Source organism: Pleurodeles waltl, chromosome 6 (assembly GCF_031143425.1).
Source record: "Pleurodeles waltl isolate 20211129_DDA chromosome 6, aPleWal1.hap1.20221129, whole genome shotgun sequence".
Lineage (NCBI taxonomy): Eukaryota > Metazoa > Chordata > Amphibia > Caudata > Salamandridae > Pleurodeles > Pleurodeles waltl.
The window spans coordinates 1,194,493,139-1,194,516,616 of record NC_090445.1 but is presented as its reverse complement, the minus strand read 5'-3'; the positions used below and the strand labels follow the sequence as shown (position 1 = coordinate 1,194,516,616).

Here is a 23,478-nt window from a genome sequence, read left to right as displayed (position 1 = left end):
ACCACTGCCTGCTCTGAAAAAATGAAACGAAAACGTTTCATTTTTTGTTTTTGTAATGCATTGCATTTTCCTTTAAGGAAAACGGGCTGCATTACAAAAAAAAACTACTTTATTGAAAAGCAGTCACAGACATGGTGGTCTGCTGTCCGCAGCAGGCCACCATCCCTGTGAGTGCCGCCACTCGCAAGGGGGTCACAAATTGCAACCCACCTCTTGATTATTAATGAGGTGGGCATTTGTGACCCCCCCCTTGCGAATCGCAGATGGTGTCAGGGACACTATTGTGCATAAGGTTTTGCGACTCGCAATAGTCTCAAAACCAAATGTACGTACATGTGGCCCTAAGAATTGGGAAAGCAAATGAGCACTTGTTCTACTGGACATGCTCTAAAGTGGATGGTGTTCCTTAAGCCCATTCGAGTATATTACTTGCAGGTGACCCACTAGCATCAATAACATTTGATTGTAACGGAGCTCGAGTGAAGGCACCAACATTGAGGTTTCTCCTAGATGCTTTGAAAGGCACATACCCCTATGAAAAGGTCTTGCTAATCCGATTGGTTTCTGTCTATTGGGCACTGCTTGAATAACTTAGCAACATGTTTCAATGGTAAGGATGCTTTAATAGATACCCTAGTCCCTCACACAGGCATTGAATATATTGGTTAAGGTGCTAAACCATGTTGACTCCCCAGCGCCCCACCTTCTGCCTGTGTTGTAGGAGTGTGTGACTCACTTAATGGCTGCAACTTATAGAGTAAAAGAATAAAATGTCTGAAGCCCTGCTTCTCACACAGTTTCAGGATGTGGATAAAAACGTCCTCAAGCCTATGAGAAAATACTCCACCAATAAGTGGATGCGGACGCTATTATATAAGTTTAAGTTTATAAAACCAGTGGAGTGATTTTGAAGGGACAGAAGGTTCAGGTGGTAGCTGCAGGACCAGGTACTGATTGCATGTGAAATGCAATTGGTTGGAAATTTATGGACCTGAAAAAGGAGGTACCAGTGATGATAAAAAGCAGGGACCGACCATGATTTAAGGTCACATGTTCCCTGAGTGAGAGTCTGAAGTACCTTGTCAATTTTTCGGAAATATCTCGTCAGTGTTACACAATTTTAATCTTCCCATGACTGATTCAGTTTCTTTTTTTTTTTTTTTTTGCACGTGCACGTTGTCAACGATTGCAACGTTAAAGGCGTATCACGCTTGATTTGGGAGCTCTTGGCGGGGATGAAATCCAATTGAGCTTTTAAAGAGCAGATCAATTTTTTTCCTTATTATCTCACCTATCTCAGCAAGAGGGGCTATATCACATTTCCAGAAAATTTGTTTTGGCTGTTCTCACAAAGTGTGATAGTTTATTTTGATATTTGAAATGTAACGAAAAAGGTTTTTAACGGTTTCATTATACTACTTTGACTGTAAACAATATGAAATATGTAATAAAGAAACACAAAACAGTTACAGTGTTAGCTCTAAAACGTGGTGACTTTTGCCTGTTTGTTTTTCTTATTTTTTCAATTAGCCTCCAGGTGGAGACTCTGGTTTTCCACCTGGTAATGCCTACCCTTACCCTACGGGTGCTGGAGGAATGCCTCAAATGGCTGGAGGCGCATATCCGCCAGATATTAGTGGTGGTGTCCCAGGGGCTGGAGGATACCCTGCATTTGGAGGTTACCCCCCTGGAGGAATGCCATCTTTTCCTGGAGGTGGGTTTTGCGTTGTAACTTTTTTTCACGTTAACATCATCTTGTGTAGGAATGCGTTGCTGGAATTTCTCTGTTTAACAAAATGAAAAGGTCTTGCTAATCCAGTTGGTTTCAGTCTGTTGGGCACTGCAGTGAAGAACTTGGCGACTTGTTTCAGTGATAACCTTCTGGAATGGCTTCTTTGGTATGCAGCAGAGATCAGTGCATGAGATGACTCAAAGTTTCACTGTCTTTTCTTAAAAATCAATTTGTATTTTATTGTAGCATTTCATCTAGTCTCAAAAAGGGGGTTAATACCCGCGTGGAATACTTGTTTGAAAATGCTACCCATGTCCATTTTCAATTCTCTTTCCCCATAGTGGATATATCACCCATGGAATCAGGGGAAAAGGCAAGAAAATGTGTCTAATATATGTGTTAAGAAGGACAATGGTGAAGCCACAGGAGGGCATAGCATAGATACCTTTCTGAACGTCAAACACTAAAGAGTTTGTGAGATTTTTGCTTTGCTGCATCTAGAATGCATAAAGTTCCCATCAGTATTCTGTCTGAATACCCAGGGGTAAGAGATGCAGGCTATCAGCTATGTTCTAGACAACTTGATAAGCATGCAGAAGGCATATGTTTGCAGACCTTTCTGTTACACTCAGGAGTTCGTCTCACAGCACTGTGATAAATAAATAAAGGGAGTTATTCTATTGGATAAGAATTGAAAACTGTAAGGAAATGCCTCCTTGGCATGGTTACCCCCTGACTTTTTGCCTTTGCTGATGCTATGTTTTGAATTGAAAGTGTGCTGAGGCCTGCTAACCAGGCCCCAGCACCAGTGTTCTTTCCCTAACCTGTACTTTTGATTCCACAATTGGCACACCCTGGCATCCAGATAAGTCCCTTGTAACTGGTACCTCTGGTACCAAGGGCCCTGATGCCAGGGAAGGTCTCTAAGGGCTGCAGCATGTATTATGCCACCCTGGAGACCCCTCACTCAGCACAGACACACTGCTTACCAGCTTGTGTGTGCTAGTGAGAACAAAATGAGTAAGTCGACATGGCACTCCCCTCAGGGTGCCATGCCAGCCTCACTGCCTATGCAGTATAGGTAAGACACCCCTCTAGCAGGCCTTACAGCCCTAAGGCAGGGTGCACTATACCATACGTGAGGGTACCAGTGCATGAGCACTGTGCCCCTACAGTGTCTAAGCAAAACCTTAGACATTGTAAGTGCAGGGTAGCCATAAGAGTATATGGTCTGGGAGTCTGTTTTACACGAACTCCACAGCACCATAATGGCTACACTGAAAACTGGGAAGTTTGGTATCAAACTTCTCAGCACAATAAATGCACACTGATGCCAGTGTACATTTTATTGTAAAATACACCACAGAGGGCACCTTAGAGGTCCCCCTGAAACCTAACCGACTATCTGTGTAGGCTGACTGGTTCCAGCAGCCTGCCACACTAGAGACATGTTGCTGGCCCCATGGGGAAAGTGCCTTTGTCACTCTGAGGCCAGTAACAAAGCCTGCACTGGGTGGAGATGCTAACACCTCCCCCAGGCAGGAGCTGTAACACCTGGCGGTGAGCCTCAAAGGCTCACCCCTTTGTCACAGCACAGCAGGGCACTCCAGCTTAGTGGAGTTGCCCGCCCCCTCCGGCCACGGCCCCCACTTTTGGCGGCAAGACTGGAGGGAACAAAGAAAGCAACAAGGAGGAGTCACTGGCCAGTCAGGACAGCCCCTAAGGTGTCCTGAGCTGAAGTGACTCTAACTTTTAGAAATCCTCCATCTTGCAGATGGAGGATTCCCCCAATAGGATTAGGGATGTGACCCCCTCCCCTTGGGAGGAGGCACAAAGAGGGTGTACTCACCCTCAGGGCTAGTAGCCATTGGCTACTAACCCCCCCAGACCTAAACACGCCCTTAAATTTAGTATTTCAGGGCTCTCCCTGAACTTAGAAATTAGATTCCTGCAACTACAAGAAGAAGGACTGCTGAACTGACAAACCCCTGCAGAGGAAGAACAGAAGACACCAACTGCCTTGGCCCCAGACTTACCGGCCTGTCTCCTGCCTTCCAAAGAACCCTGCTCCAGCGACGCTTTCCAAGGGACCAGCGACCTCTGAATCCTCCGAGGACTGCCCTACTTCGAAAAAGACAAGAAACTCCCGAGGACAGCGGCACTGCTCCAAAAGAACTGCAACTTTGTTACAAGGAGCAGATTTAAAGACCCCTGCAATTCCCCGCAAGAAGCGTGAGACTTGCAACACTGCACCCGGCGACCCCGACTCGACTGGTGGAGAACAACCAACTCAGGGAGGACCCTCCGGCGACTCTACGACTGTGAGTAACCAAAGTTGTCCCCCCTGAGCCCCCACAGCGACACCTGCAGAGGGAATCCCCAGGCTCCCCCTGACCGCGACTGTCTGAACTCCATTTCCCGACGGCTGGAAAAGACCCTGCACCCGCAGCCCCCAGCCCCTAAAGAAACTGAACTTCTGTGTAGGAGTGACCCCCAGGAGGCCCTCTCCCTTGCCCAGGTGGTGGCTACCCTGAGGAGCCCCCCCCCCCCCCCTTGCCTGCCTGCATCGCTGAAGAGACCCCCTGGTCTCCCATTGAAAACTGAAGGAAACCCGACGCTTGTTTGCACACTGCACCCGGCCGCCCCCGCGCTGCTGAGGGTGTACTTTCTGTGCTATCTTGTGTCCCCCCCGGTGCCCTACAAAACCCCCCTGGTCTGCCCTCCGAAGACGCGGGTACTTACCTGCTGGCAGACTGGATCCGGGGCACCCCCTTCTCTCCATTATAGCCTATGTGTTTTGGGCACCTCTTTGACCTTTGCACCTGACCGGCCCTGAGCTGCTGGTGTGATAACTTTGGGGTTGCTCTGAACCCCCAACGGTGGGCTACCTTGGACCAAAAACTCAAACCTGTAAGTGACCTACTTACCTGTGAAAACTAACAATAACTTACCTCCCCCAGGAACTGTGAAAATTGCACTGTGTCCACTTTTAAAACAGCTTATTGTGTTTTATGTAAAAAGTATACATGCTAAAGTAATGATTCAAAGTTCCTAGAGTACTTACCTGCAATACCTTTCAAAAGAGCTATTACATGTAAAATTTGAACCTGTGGTTCTTAAAATAAACTAAGAAAATATATTTTTCTATAACAAAACCTATTGGCTGGATTTGTCTCTGAGTGTGTGTACCTCATTTATTGTCTATGTGTATGTACAACAAATGCTTAACACTACTCCTTGGATAAGCCTACTGCTCGACCACACTACCACAAAATAGAGCATTAGTATTATCTCTTTTTACCACTATTTTACCTCTAAGGGGAACCCTTGGACTCTGTGCATGCTATTCTTTACTTTGAAATAGCACATACAGAGCCAACTTCCTACATTGGTGGATCAGCGGTGGGGTACAAGACTTTGCATTTGCTGGACTACTCAGCCAATACCTGATCACACGACAAATTCCAAAAATTGTCATTAGAACTTGATTTTTTGCAATTTGAAATTGTTCTAAATTCTTTAAAGTCCTGCTAGGGCCTTGTGTTAGTCCCTGTTAGCATTTCTTTTAGAGTTTAAAAGTTTGAATTAGATTCTAGAACTAGTTTTAGATTCTTAAAAGCATTCCAACTTTTAGAAGAATAATGTCTAGTACAGAGATGAATGTGGTGGAACTCGACACCACACCTTACCTCCATCTCCAGATGAAAGAGCTAAGGTCACTCTGTAACATAAGAAAAATAACAATGGGCTCCAGACCTACCAAAGTACAGCTCCAGGAGCTGTTGGCAGAGTATGATAGAGCCAACCCCTCTGTGGATAACACAGAGGAGGATGATCGTGAACTGGAGGAAGAATCCCCTCCACCAGTCCTATCTAGGGAGAACAGGGCTTCTCAAGCCCTGACTCCAAAAATAATAGTCAGAGATGCTGGCTCCCTCACAGGAGGGTCCAGCCTCTCTGAAATCACTGAGGATAACTCCAGTGAAGAGGACATCCAGTTAGCCAGGATGGCCAAAAGATTGGCTTTGGAAAAACAGATCCTAGCCATAGAAAGGGAAAGACAAGAGATGGGCCTAGGACCCATCAATGGTGGCAGCAACATAACTAGGGTCAGAGATTCTCCTGACATGTTGAAAATCCCCAAAGGGATTGTAACTAAATATGAAGATGGTGATGACATCACCAAATGGTTCACAGCTTTTGAGAGGGCTTGTGAAACCAGAAAAGTGAACAAATCGCACTGGGGTGCTCTCCTTTGGGAAATGTTCACAGGAAAGTGTAGGGATAGACTCCTCACACTCTCTAAAAAAGATGCAGAATCTTATGACCTCATGAAGGGTACCCTGATTGAGGGCTTTGGATTCTCCACTGAGGAGCATAGGATTAGATTCAGGGGGGCTCAAAAATCCTCGAGCCAGACCTGGGTTGACTTTGTAGACTACTCAGTAAAAACACTAGATGGTTGGATTCAAGGCAATGGTGTAAATGATTATGATGGGCTGTACAATTTATTTGTGAAAGAACACCTATTAAGTAATTGTTTCAATGATAAACTGCATCAGAATCTGGTGGACCTAGGACCAATTTCTCCCCAAGAATTGGGAAAGAAGGCGGACCATTGGGTCAAGACTAGGGTGTCCAAAACTTCCACAGGGGGTGACCAAAAGAAAGGGGTCACAAAACCTCCCCAGGGGAAAGGTGGTGAGACAGCCACAAACAAAAATAGTAAAGAGTCTTCTACAGGCCCCCAAAAACCTGCACAGAAGACACCAACTGCCTTGGCCCAAGACTTACCGGCCTGTCTCCTGCCTTCCAAAGAACCCTGCTCCAGCGACGCTTTCCAAGGGACCAGCGACCTCTGAATCCTCCGAGGACTGCCCTACTTCGAAAAAGACAAGAAACTCCAGAGGACAGCGGCACTGCTCCAAAAGAACTGCAACTTTGTTACAAGGAGCAGATTTAAAGACCCCTGCAACTCCCCGCAAGAAGCGTGAGACTTGCAACACTGCACCCGGCGACCCCGACTCGACTGGTGGAGAACAACCAACTCAGGGAGGACCCTCCGGCGACTCTACGACTGTGAGTAACCAAAGTTGTCCCCCCTGAGCCCCCACAGCGACGCCTGCAGAGGGAATCCCCAGGCTCCCCCTGACCACGACTGTCTGAACTCCATTTCCCGACGGCTGGAAAAGACCCTGCACCCGCAGCCCCCAGCCCCTAAAGAAACGGAACTTCTGTGCAGGAGTGACCCCCAGGAGGCCCTCTCCCTTGCCCAGGTGGTGGCTGCCCCGAGGAGCCCCCCCCTTGCCTGCCTGCATCGCTGAAGAGACCCCCTGGTCTCCCATTGAAAACTGAAGGAAACCCGACGCTTGTTTGCACACTGCACCCGGCCGCCCCCGCGCTGCTGAGGGTGTACTTTCTGTGCTATCTTGTGTCCCCCCCGGTGCCCTACAAAACCCCCCTGGTCTGCCCTCCGAAGACGCGGGTACTTACCTGCTGGCAGACTGGAACCGGGGCACCCCCTTCTCTCCATTATAGCCTATGTGTTTTGGGCACCTCTTTGACCTTTGCACCTGACCGGCCCTGAGCTGCTGGTGTGATAACTTTGGGGTTGCTCTGAACCCCCAACGGTGGGCTACCTTGGACCAAAAACTCAAACCTGTAAGTGACTTACTAACCTGTGAAAACTAACAATAACTTACCTCCCCCAGGAACTGTGAAAATTGCACTGTGTCCACTTTTAAAACAGCTTATTGTGTTTTATGTAAAAAGTATACATGCTAAAGTAATGATTCAAAGTTCCTAGAGTACTTACCTGCAATACCTTTCAAAAGAGCTATTACATGTAAAATTTGAACCTGTGGTTCTTAAAATAAACTAAGAAAATATATTTTTCTATAACAAAACCTATTGGCTGGATTTGTCTCTGAGTGTGTGTACCTCATTTATTGTCTATGTGTATGTACAACAAATGCTTAACACTACTCCTTGGATAAGCCTACTGCTCGACCACACTACCACAAAATAGAGCATTAGTATTATCTCTTTTTACCACTATTTTACCTCTAAGGGGAACCCTTGGACTCTGTGCATGCTATTCCTTACTTTGAAATAGCACATACAGAGCCAACTTCCTACAAAAACCCAAAGATCACTTCCAAAATATATGTTCTTGACAAAGCAGTAGTCTTTTTTAGGCTCAGTCACCCAAAGTAAACTGCCAGTCAAGTGTCTCATCTTTCCTCATTTTATTGTTATTTGGTGAGACATTCCAAGCCCTAACTGGTGCTTGGCCGGATTTATTAGAGTACCAATGGTTACCATATGCAGGAAGCTTTAATATCTGGTTACTTGTTCGAATCAGCCACTCAAGTGGTTTAATGAAAATAGCTAGTATAAAATGAAATAAGGGACTTATATAGTGCACTGCCACTCTAAGGAGTGTTCTGGCACTCCGTGCCTCTACTTACACTGTCCAGTATAGCCAAAAACTTTAAACCTGATCAAAGAGCCATGTTTTCACTTTCTTTCTGAAGTGAGTGGTGGCTGTGATGCCCTGCAGCTCCAATGGCAGGTTATTCCAGGCAACAGGCCCAAAGAAGGAGAAGGATCTACCGCTGGCCCTAGAACACCTGATCTTAGGTATTTTGCCCAAAAAGCATTGGCGGAGCGCAAACACCTTGAAGGAGTATTGAAACTAATTCTAGCCATAAGGTATTAATGAAGGGCTCTATGGCCCAAGCAAGGGTCTCAAATAAAATCCTCTTTTTTTTTTTTCCCCATAGGGATCCGATGATGAGGGTACACATGCACGTTCGGAGGCAAGGGCTGCTGCGTTATGGTCCACCTGCATGTTATTGGACAGATATTCAAAGAGGCCCAGATACAAGGCATTATCATAGTCCATCCCTGGTACTATTAGAGTGTATGATCACTCTCCTGGCTGTCAGTGAGAGTGTAAAAATAATTCTTAAGGGACGCAGCAGTGCAAACTACCATATTAACCTGTGGTAGGAAAGAGAGGCGGTCATCAAATTTAATGCCCAGATTCTTTACTTAGTTTGCCTGCCGCCTGGGGTGGTGGGGGTGTTGGGTTTGGGGTATCTGAAGGCGAAAAAGACTGACATCTGTCAGGGGCCTCCATGCCAAAGAGAAGCTGCTCAGTCTTTTCTGCATTGCATTTGAGCTGATGCTGTGTAAGCAACTGAAAGACGGCTGACAGTCATGCTCTGATCTTTCACCCAGAGAATCCGGTGTCACTACCCCAGGAAAAAAGTAACTGGGTGTCATCAGTATAAAAAATAATAATAATAATAATTCTCCCAGAGCCTCGGCAAGTGGAGTAAGTTAAATGTTAAAAAAAAAAAAAAAAAAAGCTGAGGCTCAGAGCAGAGCCCTATGGTACTCCGACTTGCAATTCACAAGATCCGGATGACAAATGTGGAATCCAGCCCTCTTGACCTTGTCTCTGAAGGAATGAGGCCAACCTTTCCAGTGCTCGACCCGCAATTCCTATTTATTGAAGATGATCTAGGAGTATGGAGTGAGTTACCGTGTCTGCAGAACAATCTAGCATAATCAGCACTGCCTTCCCTCCGAAATCTAATGTAAATCTGTTGTAATCTGCCACTTCAGCTAGCGCCATCTCCGTTCTAAAGCTGGGCCGAAAGCCCGACTGACCCAGGTGTAATAAATTATTGCTTTCAAGGTATTGGTAGAGCTGATTTGACATGCTGCCCAAGAACTTTAGGTAAAGCTGGAAGCAGAGATATGGGTGTGTAGTTGGATTGTTCACCTGGGTCAGCCTGGGTTTTTTCAGTAAAGGCAGGGTTTTGGTCTGTTTCCTGATGTGAGGCATTATTGCTGCCGCTAAAGAATAATTGAAGGGTTCGTTGTCCAAAGGATTAATAACACTTGCCCTAAGCACTAGCATATTAGGGGGCAAGGGGCCACTGGGGAACCAGATGTTCGGCCGTGTATTCCAGTAAATGTTTTTTCAAGGGAAATAGGTTTGAACCTCGAAAGAGCCCCAGTGGGAGTGTATGTCGCACCAACATACAATCTTTCCAACTTGGGCTCCTCAGACTGCATCGTAGAGGAGAGACTGGCCTGAATGCTGATAATCTTATTCTGAAAGTAGTGTGCCAGCTGTTCATACCAGTTGACAGAGGGTTCCTGATACCTAGAACTGGCTTCAGGGAACATAAAGCTTCGCCAATGTTAAACATTTCTATGGACTTATTCCCAACCCTTTCAATTCTACATTCCAGGTAGACTTCTTTAGCAATTTTAACCTCCCTGTAATATTTCTTTAAAATCTTCTTGTACCTAACTTTAACATCAGGGTGGTATAGTTTCCTCCACTGTCTTTCTAAGATCTTACACTTTTTCTTGCCTTCTTTAATGGTGTCAATAAACCAAGGGCAAGATTGCTTATCTTTATGTGAGGATCATAGAAGTTCAGGCACCAATTCACAGGTAGTAGTGCCAATCCTACTGTCCCGAAGGCATACATCTCTTTCAGCACCACCCGAAAGAGCGGGAGTACTTTCCTCAAGTGCTCTAATAAAATCTTCTGGCTGGATTTCATGACAAACTCTAGAGACGCTGGATGCTATCGCCGCTTGCCGTTGAGCTTTCCCAATGCTTGTCCAATTAATGTAATCAAATCTTGGTTGGGCCAGACTTGCGGGATGGGAGCATCAACTTCTGTAACTCATTCGAAAATATCTGGTCCAGCACATGCCCTGCTTGGTGCGTGGGGCTGAACACAAATTGAGACTGAGCCAGTAAGGGTATACTATGATAGAAGGAAATCACGTCAGAATCCTCCTTTTGTCCATGTGGAGGTTAAAATCGCCAGCTGAGTTATATCAGATTGGTGGATCTGGGATGTGTCTATACGTTCCCAGGATAGTCCATCACAAACGTTGAAGGACTTCGGAGCAATGATATTAATAGCAGTAAGAAAAGTAAACATACTCCTGTCTACCATTTCAACCCTACATTGGCTTCTAGTCTTACTCTCCATAGAATTTACGATCCTACGCCTCGTGCATCAATCCTACTATGTGGAAGGACCAGCTTACATCCCAAAAAAGTGGGCTTTCCATTCTCAGGCCTTAATACAAACATAAGCTGATACTTAAAACCCCAAAATGTTTCAAACGTGATAGGTAACCAACATATGCAAGACTACTTTCACAACCTTCCCTTAGGGCACCTAATGGATGAAGAATACAGTCTTAAGTGGCTCCAGACACAAAAGATGAACTCATGGCTCCTATACAAGAAATGAAAACAATTAAAAGTCCTGGTATGGATAGCTTCTCTATCGAATTAATATCAGACTTGACTAGTTGACAAAGTACTGGAAGTATACTTAGAAGCATATCAGATAGGAAAATTACTCTCTCAAGAGGTTACAATTGACTTTATCATCCCAAAACGTGAAAAATACTAGAAATATAGCTTCATATCAGTCTCCATCCATGATTAATGCAGATACAAAAATCTTGAGTAAAGTACTTGATAATAGGCTTCTCTCGGTGGAAGAGAAATTAGCGCAATGGTTATGCCACATTGGAACAACCTCTGTGATCTAAGAAAACTAGCACATGTCTCTGATAAATTAGAAGGGGTAAAAGACCACTACACTATAAGTTGGAAGTATATGTGGAATGCCCTGGTTCAAATTGAGTTTGGACCCTGCTGTTTGAAATTAGACGTTTATGTGCTTCTCCCAATTCTAGGAATAAAACTGAATGCATATTAACAGAAAGTATTAATCTGAAAAGCAGCACAAGGTAGGGTTGTCCACTGTCTCCTCTCTTATGTACACTGGTACTGAAGCCAAAAGCTAGCTTGTTGAGAAAGGTCTTAGAAGAGTGGGGCATATGACTGGTAGCCCCTAATCATGTTCTCTCTCTGTATGCAGATACACATTTATATCTCTAGAAGGCTTGGTCTGCTTGAGTCCTATATTGCTTAAGGAATTAGAAGCAAATGCAAAACTATCTGGGCTCAAAATGAACTTTGCCAAATCAAAACTGTACCCACTGGGTTAGCTAAGGGAAATAGAAATTGAGCATTTCTGAAAACTGGATCTGGAGGGGAGTTTCAGTTTCAGATACCTTGGAATTCATGTGAGTCAAAATACAGAGGTAAGCAACAACGGCATTGTGGAATACCCTTCTGTTGTCGGTGATGGACAGGTTGTCCATAACAAAAATGGTGTTCTTCCTACAGTACCTGTATGCCCCCCGGGATTACTATCTCCATTTCTGCCCAGCGTATTCAAAGTGCTCGATCAGCTGCTGATCTCTCTGATATGGCCTGGAAAGCATAGCATAATCAAACTAGAAACCCCAAAGCTGTTGTGAAGTGGTGGCATAAAGGTACGAGATATTGAGGTTTGATATATGGCAACTCAGCTGCAGTATGCAGTACATATGTTAAAAGAAGAAAACTATGAAACGCCACTGCTAAAAGCCACACACTAAAATATACTATTGAAAGATCTGCATTAAGATTTGTTAAGGGGGAGAGCAGGAAGACGTGAGCAGCTAGCAGAGTGTACCCACAAGGTAGGATTTTACTTACATGGAAGCGCAGGAACACTTTAGAATAGGTCAAGGGCAATTCTTACATTATGCATGCTTAGCCCAAATAGCGATGATATATTGCACTCATTCTGAGAAGCAGCAGAAAAAACACAGACCTTGACACCATTATTGTCTGTGGACAAGTGCCAAAGATTAGTGGCAACATATGTAGAGCCCTTAATCAGGATAAAGGAAAAAACTCCATTCCACCATATGAGAGTAAACTTTCAGCACAATTTCGACCGACGAAAATACTGAAGCGGAACTGGTCACTAAATAGCCTGATTCCAGTCCGATACCTCTGCTTAAGCAGATGTGCCCTCTGAGGCTTTATTATCTTTTTAGTTCAGATTCGGACCTCAGATTGCCACCGCCCTGAGGAGATGATGATGATGATGGTGGTGGGAATGGGATGATATGTCCGACCATTATGGTGACAATTTTTATATGGACTAAAAGATGCCAGTGAGCATGAAACTTCCCCGATACCGGGTTGAATTCACCATTTAGACTCCCAGTGGTAGAGAGAGCTTCATTTGCAGTGCTAATGGGATGTGCAGCTGAGGTCTTGGATCTGCAAATAGCCTGCATTGAGGTTAAGACAAAGCTCATTAGGGGAATCTTGATGCCGGGGCCAGCTACAGCAGAGCCTTGCTCCCATTCAACTGGCACTTTAATGGGAACTTGGTCAAAGCACTGTTCTTTCCCATCTTTGAATAGTCAGGTGGTCAGACAACAGAGGCTCGTGCCTGTTAACCCTGGTTTCCTCACTAAATATCCTTCCCCTAAAATGCTGGTGGTTCAGGCTTCAACCGGCAAGATGAACCCCCAACTCATTCCCTGTGACATGCCAGAGTCTAATCCAGGGGTCTAAGAGGATTGAGACATTCAGAAAATGAATGTACTCTTTGGCCAGCCTAGCATTGATGTCAGTCAATGCAGTTTGCTTGTTGGGCACATATATGCATGCCTTCTGGGACATGGCCAGCAAGATCTTGCTGGCAGTCCTGGTAGATGTTAGTGCATCACTGGCTCACACTATTCAGGATGGTCTAGATGCGGCCAAATATGTGATTTGTACTGGCCTTAAAACTACTGATTGTCTGGGAAGGGGGTTGGCACTGGTGTTGTGCTTCATCGCCATCACTGGATGTACTCCACAGGATTCTTTGGAGACATCCAGGCCTTTCAGGGATATGACTTTTTGATGGCTCATGCCCGTTCAGCGAAAAGCTAATTCTGCTTTGGAATGTTTCAAGGAGAATAGGGCCTTAGCACATTCCCTGGGTCTTTTGACACCTGCCAAACAGTTGTCTCACCAGTTTTGGAAATTCAGGGGCTGTTCTGAGAGGCTGGTCCATAGGCAGCATGACTCTTTCCAGCCTCTTCTACAACCACTCCAGTCCTTTCAAGGCCGGGGATGCGGATTGTGCACACAATATGCATGCCAAAATTAGGGCCAGTCTTCCCAGTCCCTTTCCCTTGCTGCAACTGCCACAAAGCTGCTTTAATGTGCTATTAGTCGTGCACAACCACCCAGTGGGAGGCAGGATCCAGCACTTTCTTCCTGGTAGCGATCAATTACGTCAGACAGATGGGTCCCCCAAAAGTTTCAGCAAAACTGTGTCTTATCCTTCCTTTCTCCTCTGCCAAACCTTCCCTATACATCAAAGTAAATCTGTCTGTTCTGTTGCAGGAGGTTCACATTATACTCTCTAAAGGAGCCATCCAGAGGGTTCCAGGCATGGAAATAGCTGAGGGTTGCTACTTTCATAATTCCCTCATGCTAGATAGGATTGGGGGCCTTTGCCCATCCTAATCCATCCTCCTCTGAATGCTTTCCTGCATAAGGACAAAGTCAGAATGTTCATGTGTGGGAAGATTGTCTGTTTGTCTGTCTGCCCTGGACCCATGAGGCTGGATTCTGTTCTTGGACCTGCAGGACTCATATTTTCATATATCTGTCCTGCCGTCCCGTAGACATTACCTCCAGTTGAAGAAAGGCCAAAAGCCTTTTCAGTTTCCTATTCTGCTTTTCTGCCTTACCAGTGCCCCTTGGGTATTCACAAACGTGATGGCGGTTGTTGTCGCCCATTATAGGAGGTTGGGGATACCAGCTTTACCCTATCTCAGTGACTGGCTGTTGTAGGAAGGCTTGGCAGAGTCCATCATGTACCAACTCTGGACGATGGCAAACCACCTGATATTGTTGGGGTTCACAATATGCGAGCTGAATTGTGACCTAACTCCTTTGCAGAGGCTTTCTTTCTTAGATCTGTCCTGGACACTGTTCAGTTCAGGGCCTTTCTGTTTTTCAGCAAGTGCTGGACATTTGGGCTGTCATCCCAGTGTTAAAAACCTTGGTCCTGAATCTCAGTGAGAGCTGCTCTGAGGCTTCCTGACCTATTAGCCTCCTGCATCCTTGTTGTTGACTTTGCCAGGTAGGATATACAAGCTCTGCAGAGAAATTTGATGTTTCAATAGGCCCATCACCAAAGAAGCCTTTCAGATGCCATTCAGATTTCAGAGTAAAATGCATATGATCACTAGTGGTGGTTGTTCATAATTGAATTGACAGCACAGCCCTTTCCCTTGTCCACCCAGGGTTGACGGTGGAGACAGAGGCATCCCTACTGAGTTGAGGATGTTGCCTGTGAGAGATGGATATTAGAGGATTCTTATTTTCAGTGGAAAGCAGGCTCCATATCAGTCTATAAGTGTTGCAGACCTCTCGCTTGCATTGAAGGCCTTCCTGCCATTTACCAGGTGGAGGCTGATGAAACTTCTGATGGACCACACCGCTGCCATATAGTACTGCAACAAGTCCGATGGAGTGGTGCTGTGGGTTCTGTGCCTTTGGAGTTGGCTGGATAATCAGGGCATTTCCCTTATAGTGAACAATGTGGCAGGCTCCTTGAATGCAAGGGTGGACAAGCTCAGCCTGTGGTGCCAGGCAGATTACAAATGGCACCTACACCCAGTGGTGACACATTGCATCTTCTGGTAGTAGGAAAAACCCTGTCTAGATCTTTTCTCCACCGTGGAATGTGCAGTGCCAAAGGATTTTCTAATTAAAGTTTTCGCAAGTACACTCTTTGGGAGATATATTTTGTCTTGAATGGAACACAGGAACCCTGTTCACCTTCTCACCCCAGCCTCATCTGCCCTTAGTTCTTAAACAGATCAAGAACTGATGTTCCTAAGTCATCCTAGTGGATCAGAATTGGGTGAAGAGAATATGGTATCTAGAACTTCTAGGCATGAGTATCTGCCCTCTGATCAGGCTTCCACTTTGAAAAGGTCACCTGTGGCAGCAGCCGGGCATCATCCATCACCCAAGCCTACTCAATCTACATCTCCAGGCATCGAGAGTGACTGGTCACAGTTAACTTAATTTGATCTGACATTTGAAGTGGTGGATGTCATTCTGAAGCGGTGGGCATCATTCTGTCCACCATGTGTCCTTCCTCAAGATCTATTTAAGCTAGGACCTTGGACTTAGTCTACCATGAGGTGATCCAAAGGGTGGCCACTTTTAATAGGGAGGACAATTTCCTTATGGAGACATTGTCCAAGTTGTGAGAACTGTACAGTTCTTCCCTATGTTAAAGAGCATTCTAAAATAAGCACCTGACAACTTTAAGGAGTCTGTCAAGGCCCAAAATATAACCCTTCTCATAATGACCTGGACCAGGAGTCATGTCCAAGCTGACACCGTTGTTGTTCATGCAGCACGCTAGCGGTCTTCCTCTCGGGCGACGTCCCACCCTTCCCACCACCACCCCGCCCCACTGACAAGGAGAGCCAAACGCTGGATGCTTCCGGTAAAGGGTAGCAGTAGGAGCCACCCCCCTCTGGAGGATAGCCAACTCAACCAGCCTCCTTTCCCGCTACAACAGGGCTCAGCTAGTCAAGCATCTCCCAGACGAGCTCCAAAAGAGGGGGAGGAGATAGTCACAGAGAAGAAAACTACCTCCTGTACAACGATCGTCTGGGCCCCTGATGCTGTGGACACTGCATCCCCTGGGGCAACACCAGCAACTTCATCAAAGTAGATACCTGGGTCCGTTTCTCAGACTTCAAGCCAGGTCAGCAACATCTGCTCAACCTACCCTTCGATGGAGGACATGTTTTTGGCCCACAGGTTGATCAGATGTTTGACAAATATCAAACAGGACAAAGGCATCACAAAAATAACCTAGGGACTCCTTTATGGACATCACTACAGGGCAGGCTCCAAAGCTGCTTCACCAGACACCTCATATCAGAGGCAGCAGCAATCATACCACTTAAAGACAGCATGAGGGTGCACCAGCGATGCCTTTTGGGGTAATAACCACAAGGGCAGGGTCTACAGGCTGATCCGGCAAAGGGGCCTTTATCTCAAAATATTGACTCCCCAACCTTCCTTCACTTAGCACACAACACCTGTCGGGGAGACTGTAGGATTTCCTTCCTTACAGGCAGGAAATCACATGAGATAAGTGGGTGGTGGTAGTGGTTCCATATGGTTAATGCCTAGAGCTTCTCAAACCTCTCCCAGTATCCTACCTTGCAGCTACACCCTCAGTAGCGAACATCACACCCTTCAGTAAGAACTGGTACGAGTGCTCCTCCAAAAGGGGCCATAGAACCAGTGCCCCGTCACCATTTTGGCAAGGGGGTTTACGTTATTTACTTCCTCATCTCGCTGAAGGAGGCCTCCTTCAGACCCATCCTGGACCACAGACTCTTGAATCGCTAAATCGTTTCCAAACCTGTCCAAATTGTAACTCTGCAGGATGGCATCTGTCTGCTTTAACAAGACAATTACATGATGGCGTTAGAGCTCAAGAAAACCTACTTCCCCATCCATTCTGACCATCAGCTCAACCTCTGTTTTATGGTAAGTTGCCATCATTATCAATTCAAGGTACTCCCTTCGGCGTCCCTACTGCTCCAAAGGTCTTCACAAAGTTGCAAGCAGTAGTAGCGGCCCACCTGAGAAGAGGGAGCCTCCCTGTTTTCCCCTACCCCAACTATTGGCTGATTAAGAGAGATTGCAAGCACCAGTACCTAGTAGATACCTAGGCTGCCCTCTCCCTCCTGCACAACCTTGGGTTTGCAATGAATGCCTCAAATCTTACTTACAACCCTTTCAGGTCCAGCTCTTTCTAGGGTTGTTATTAAACTCAGTTACAGGCAGAGCCTATCCCAGTCCACAGAGGGTTTGCACCTTTTTCAGCCAAATCGTCAGCTCTTAATCAGAACCTTTATGTACTGACTTCCTGCATCGCCATAGTATCCCACGTCCAACTCTGCATGCATCCAGTACAAGAATGCTTCTCAGCTCAATGGTGACATGCGGATGGCCAGTGGGAAGATCTAGTGTTGGTAAATGCCAGCACTTGTCACTCTCTGCAGTGGTGAAACATTGATAATCTGTTGCATGGCAGGCCCTTCCTAGATCCCATTCCTCAAATCACCATTACTGGCTTGGGGGAGAGGGGTGGGTGGTAGAGGGGGTTGGGGGTGGGGAGAACACACATTTCAACCACATCACCATACAAGCACTGTAGGCTCCTCATCATCAGGGGCACCGCATCAGTTACCTAAAGCTCCTTTCCATGCATCTCACTCTCAAAGCCTTTCTTTCCTTCATTCGGGGAAAAATAGTACTAATTAAAACGGACAACATGACGGCCATTCACTACTTTCAGAAATAGAATGGAACTCACTCTTTCCCTTGTCATTCCTGGCACAAACAACATAACATAGGACACTCCAGAATTCACCTCATGGCAGAATACTTTCAGAGGACAGACAAAACCTGTCTGGCTGTCTCCAGCAAGTTAAACCCCATTACTATCCGCACTGGGTCACTCCACACACAGACCTATTCGATGTCCCACATATGCAAAATGCCCAAACCTCACCTCCAGACACCCACAGTCCATGGGCAATTCATTATGTGTAAACTGATAAGAGAGCTTTGCTTACTCTTTCCACCTTTTCCATTCCTTCCACTTGTAGTCTAGAAGATGCAGCAAACCTCTCTTGTCCAATTTGATGCTACCACGATGAGAGACTGACAGCCATGTACTGAACACTCCTCCAGATGTCAGTCAGCCCCCATGAGATGCTCCTCACCAGGAGTCAAGGTCAGATCAGACATCCAGACCCCAAACCGCTCAATCTAGCGAATTGGCACTTGAGGTACTAGAGTTTGGCTACCCATGCCCTCCGCTGCAATGTATGAGGGGGCACTACTGGAGCAGCATGATGGCCACATTCTAAGTGAGCTCTTGGCTGCGCCATTCATCCTAAGTAACACTCACCCTATCGGAGGTCTGATCTCAATCCCACCCCTCCTCCCAGTATGGCGGATAACTTATTTTGACAGTAGCAGTTATACATTTGTCAATGGAGAACTCTTCATCGAAGATGATACCGGATGACCCAGGAGAGCTGACGAGTGGGGAATCAGTCAAGCCGTTGCAAGACCTTTGTGGTGACAGCGCTGCACCCGTTGTGGAGGAAGGGACACAGGATACAAAGGAGATGAGGCCCCCACCCACGAGCAGTGGGGCTAGAGCAGCGCTTGACCATTAGCCCACTGATACCAGCACAGACGATACTGGACACTAAAAGCCAGGCTTTTCTCAGCAGATACAGGCCCATGTGTGTGACATCTGACTAAGACACTTTAATCGGCTGGATTACTTGCTACGCTGACTCCTGCTAGAGCAGTGGTGACCTTGAGGGAAACAGCGGGCCCTGTCTGCCATCCCTCTGGGGCCTAATGGCCAGACGCAGCCCTCTAAATCACGAGGCTGAACTATCATAGCCGCCAAGCACAAGTAGGCCAGAATACCTCCACTCCCACAGCCTGCGGGAGCCCCATTTGCCATGAGGAACTCGAAATGTACAGTAATGCTCATGCTGCCCCCTTGAGAGGGCCTGGTGGCCTCCGTGCCATAGTATAAGCATTAGTATTTGGTGCCGGTGGCGGGATCCCTGCTGGGTAATCTTTGTGCTGCTTGTGCCTTCTCTGGGTGGGGCGGGCCCAAGCAGACAAATATCCAGAGATAGAAATGAATAAGCCAGCTCCGAGGCAAAGCAAGCTGGATAAATATGCCAAGCCATTACTACACAACGCAGACTCTGCAGACCCCGTCGGACCAAATGTTATACCTATGCAGGCAATAACATCAGGATCAGCCATTAATAATGACACCGTTCTACTTGCTCTTCAAGATTTGAGACTAGCCATAAAGGCCAAAATTGATGAGGTCAGGTGTTCTGCTTTGCTTCAAACTAGAGGAAAATGATGCCCAGAAATGCAGCACGTCAAGTTTGCGTAATTTAAATTATTAAGGCAGTTTCCAGATATCAAAATAAAGTACACGAAAATATTAACATGAGCATTTAACTTGAATGCAGTAAAATGCATAAATGTTAAAATACAGCAGTTAAATAATGTCAGGCATAAATAGTACGATGCATCAATAATGACTATGTGTGCAGTGAAGCTAGATAATTCAGAATAAAAATGCATCACCATGGGGATCGAATCCAGCATCATCCTTGCCAACGTCAAGCTGAGGAACCCTGGACAGCTGAGACAGGAGAAACCTTCCCCGGTGGGATTTTGTTTTGGGCAGTGCATTTCCCCCAAAAATGAGTTCCTTTTGCCTTCCCCACTTTATATATATTAAACAAACCCAAGAGGAAGGTTCTGGCAACCTCCCCCCTCCCTTCGCGCAGGTTATGGAATTCAAGTGCTGGCTGTACTCTGTCTGCATCAGAGACACACAAAGAAACGGGCCCTGTCCCTATGTGCGTTCCAGAGTTAGAGGAGCAGTACTTTTCTGTAGTGATAACATTGTTACCATTCCCAGACTGAGACTCTCTTATGTATGCGTCCACATCCCCCATGTTATGTTCCTGCACAGTGCAACCCGGTACTGGTGAGAAGAAGGAACAACAAGTTCAGTGTAGAAAATAAGTTTTGCGGAAAAACTACCTGCACCACCGATTTGACAGAATTTGAAGCTAAGCTAATCACAAAATGGAGTCAGTGGTCAAATTTGAGTCGGTGGTTAAATGAAGCATAGCATTTCATCAGTACAGCAGGAATGATATCTTGCTCCTCCGACAGTACCTGCGAAACACAATGGGTTGGGTGACAGAGGCTGAGGGATGTATCATAGCCCTAAAGAATACAGAAACAACACTATAACAGAGGGTCCACAAACTACCAGTAATAGACTCTGAAAGGGTAGCACAGCTGGGAGATGCTGAGGGCTGCACACGCCAAAACTTCCTGAGATTTTCCCGGAGTGAGTTGAAGGCACCAACCCGGAGAAACTCTTGGAGACTTGGCTCCATGGTTTCCTGCCAGTAAACCAGATTTCCACCTGCTTCGTCATTGAATGCCTTCACCCAACAGCCACCACCGGGGGCCTGTCCATGGGCCTGTCCATGGGCCGTCATCGCTCCCGGTTCCTCAACTGCTAAGACCTGATCCTACGCACAGCTAGATTTAAAGGTGACATCCCTATGAGTCATTGAAAATCCTCCTCTTTCCGGATTACCCCAGGTAGGTGTAGGCTCAACGGAAATCCTTTGATCAGATAAAGCAGAAATTGCGAGTCATGAACCTGAGATACATGCTCCTCTTTCTGGGCAAACTGAAAGAGCTCTTCAGGGAAAAGTTGTATTATTTGACCACCTGGACAGGGCTTTGGAGTTGATTGAAAAGCACCCTGTGCAATGGCTCTGGTAAGCCATGCCTGAATGGTGATTGTCCCCCTGAGAAAGACTTAGAGTGGCGCTTAGCAAGTGCAGGCACACGGTGACATCGGGGCACAAGAGGCCAGACTCTGAAGCGGAGGTCTCGCTCTGCACCGCTAACTCAGGAATTCTGCAGAACACAACTCTCAACAGACTGAAGAGGGCAGAGGATCCTCTCAGACAAGACCGAGCCAAAATGGAATGTTCGATGGCATCTGTCGCTGTAGATACGCATGTTTTGCAATAGCTCGCCATCTGGTGTTGGGCCGGAGTGTTACAAGTTGTTTTTCTTCGAAGAAGTCTTTCGAGTCACGGGACCGAGTGACTCCTCCTTTTGTCTCCATTGCGCATGGGCGTCGACTCCATCTTCGATTGTTTTTTTTCCGCCATCGGGTTCGGACGTGTTCCTGTCGCTCCGAGTTTCGGAACGGAAAGATAGCAAATTTCGGAAGATTTTCGTCGGTATTGTTGCGTTCGGGATCGGCGTAGTTAGATTCAACACCGCATCGAAGATCGAAGAGCTCCGGTGCCCTTCGGGGTAGTTTTTCGATCCCCCGTCGGGGCCTGGTCGGCCCGACCGCGTGCTGAAGAACGCCGATGGAACGGACCCCGTTCCGTTTCTGCCCCAAATGCCACAATAAATACCCCTATACAGACCAACACTTGGTCTGTAACCTGTGCCTGTCACCTGAGCACAGTGAAGACACCTGTGAGGCCTGTCGTGCGTTCCGGTCCCGAAAAACACTCCGAGACCGTCGAGCCAGAAGACTTCAGATGGCGTCCGCGCCGACAGCCCACCGAGAGTTCGAGGAACAAGAAGAGGAAGGTACCTTCTCGATCCAAGACTCAGACTCCGAAGGATTCGACGATACACAAACCGTGAGTAAGACGTCGAAAACCACACAGAGGAAGATTTACAAGGCCCAGGGGACGCCACTGCCATCAGGCCATGGCTCCACCCATAAATTCGGTGACCGACCGTCGGCACCGAAAAAGGCCCAAACAGTGCCGAGATCGTCCGACTCCGGTCGAGACACCGGCACGCAGCCTTCTCGGGACCGAGAAAGTGCTGGAGACAAGCCTCGACACCGAGATGCCGGTGTGGACACGGCTCGACGCCGAGACAGCGGCACCGAAGAAGATCGACGCCGAGAGGTTTCGGCCCCGAAAAAGAAAAAAGTCACCTCGGAGCCGAAAAAACATGCAGACAGGGTTTCGGTGCCGAAACAAACTGCAAGCGACCCAGCTTCAGGCTCTTATACAGAAGAGCACTCTCTAACCTCCCAAATGCAAAAGCATAGGTTTGAGGAAGAGCTACAATCAACTGATGTGGACCATACGCAAAAGCGTATTTTCATACAGCAGGGGACAGGAAAAATAAGCACCCTTCCCCCCATTAGAAGAAAGAGAAGGTTGGAGTTCCAAACTGAACAGACACCACAACCAAAAGTGGTGAAAAGAGTTACCCCACCACCCTCTCCTCCGCCCGTGATTAACGTCTCACCAGCACAAACTCCATCACACTCCCCAGCTCACACCACCATAAGCCAGGGTGACCAAGATCAAGACGCATGGGACCTATACGACGCCCCAGTGTCGGATAACAGTCCAGAGGCATACCCTACGAAGCCATCTCCACCAGAGGACAGCACCGCGTATTCTCAAGTGGTGGCTAGAGCAGCACAATTTCACAACGTAAGCCTCCACTCAGAACAGGTCGAGGATGATTTTTTATTCAACACACTCTCCTCCACCCACAGCTCATACCAAAGCCTGCCTATGCTCCCTGGTATGCTCCGGCACGCAAAAGAAATCTTTAAGGAGCCGGTCAAAAGTAGGGCAATCACACCAAGGGTGGAAAAAAAGTATAAGGCGCCTCCTACAGACCCGGTTTTCATCACTACACAGCTGCCACCAGACTCTGTCGTTGTAGGAGCAGCTAGGAAAAGGGCCAACTCCCACACATCTGGAGATGCACCACCCCCAGATAAAGAAAGCCGCAAGTTCGATGCAGCTGGTAAGAGAGTCGCAGCACAAGCTGCAAACCAGTGGCGCATCGCGAACTCCCAGGCACTACTTGCGCGCTATGACAGAGCCCACTGGGACGAGATGCAACATCTCATTGAACATCTGCCCAAGGACTTACAAAATAGGGCAAAACAAGTGGTTGAGGAGGGACAGACCATTTCCAACAACCAGATCCGCTCCTCCATGGACGCTGCAGATACAGCTGCACGGACAATTAATACATCTGTAACTATCAGAAGGCATGCATGGCTCCGAACGTCTGGATTTAAACCAGAGATTCAACAAGCAGTTCTCAATATGCCTTTTAACGAAAAAGAACTGTTCGGTCCAGAAGTGGAC

The 23,478-nt window shown here is 46.9% G+C and overlaps 1 protein-coding gene across 2 annotated transcripts in view; it reads left to right on the top strand.

Annotated features, from left to right (window-relative positions):
• Positions 1 to 23,478, top strand: part of ANXA7 (annexin A7) — a 387,587-nt gene that overhangs the window by 78,579 nt on the left and 285,530 nt on the right. For both annotated transcript variants that reach the window (XM_069240454.1, XM_069240455.1), the window contains exon 3: positions 1,531 to 1,714. In XM_069240454.1, the coding sequence (XP_069096555.1) occupies positions 1,531 to 1,714 (184 nt within the window). The remainder of the gene's footprint in view (positions 1 to 1,530; positions 1,715 to 23,478) is intronic.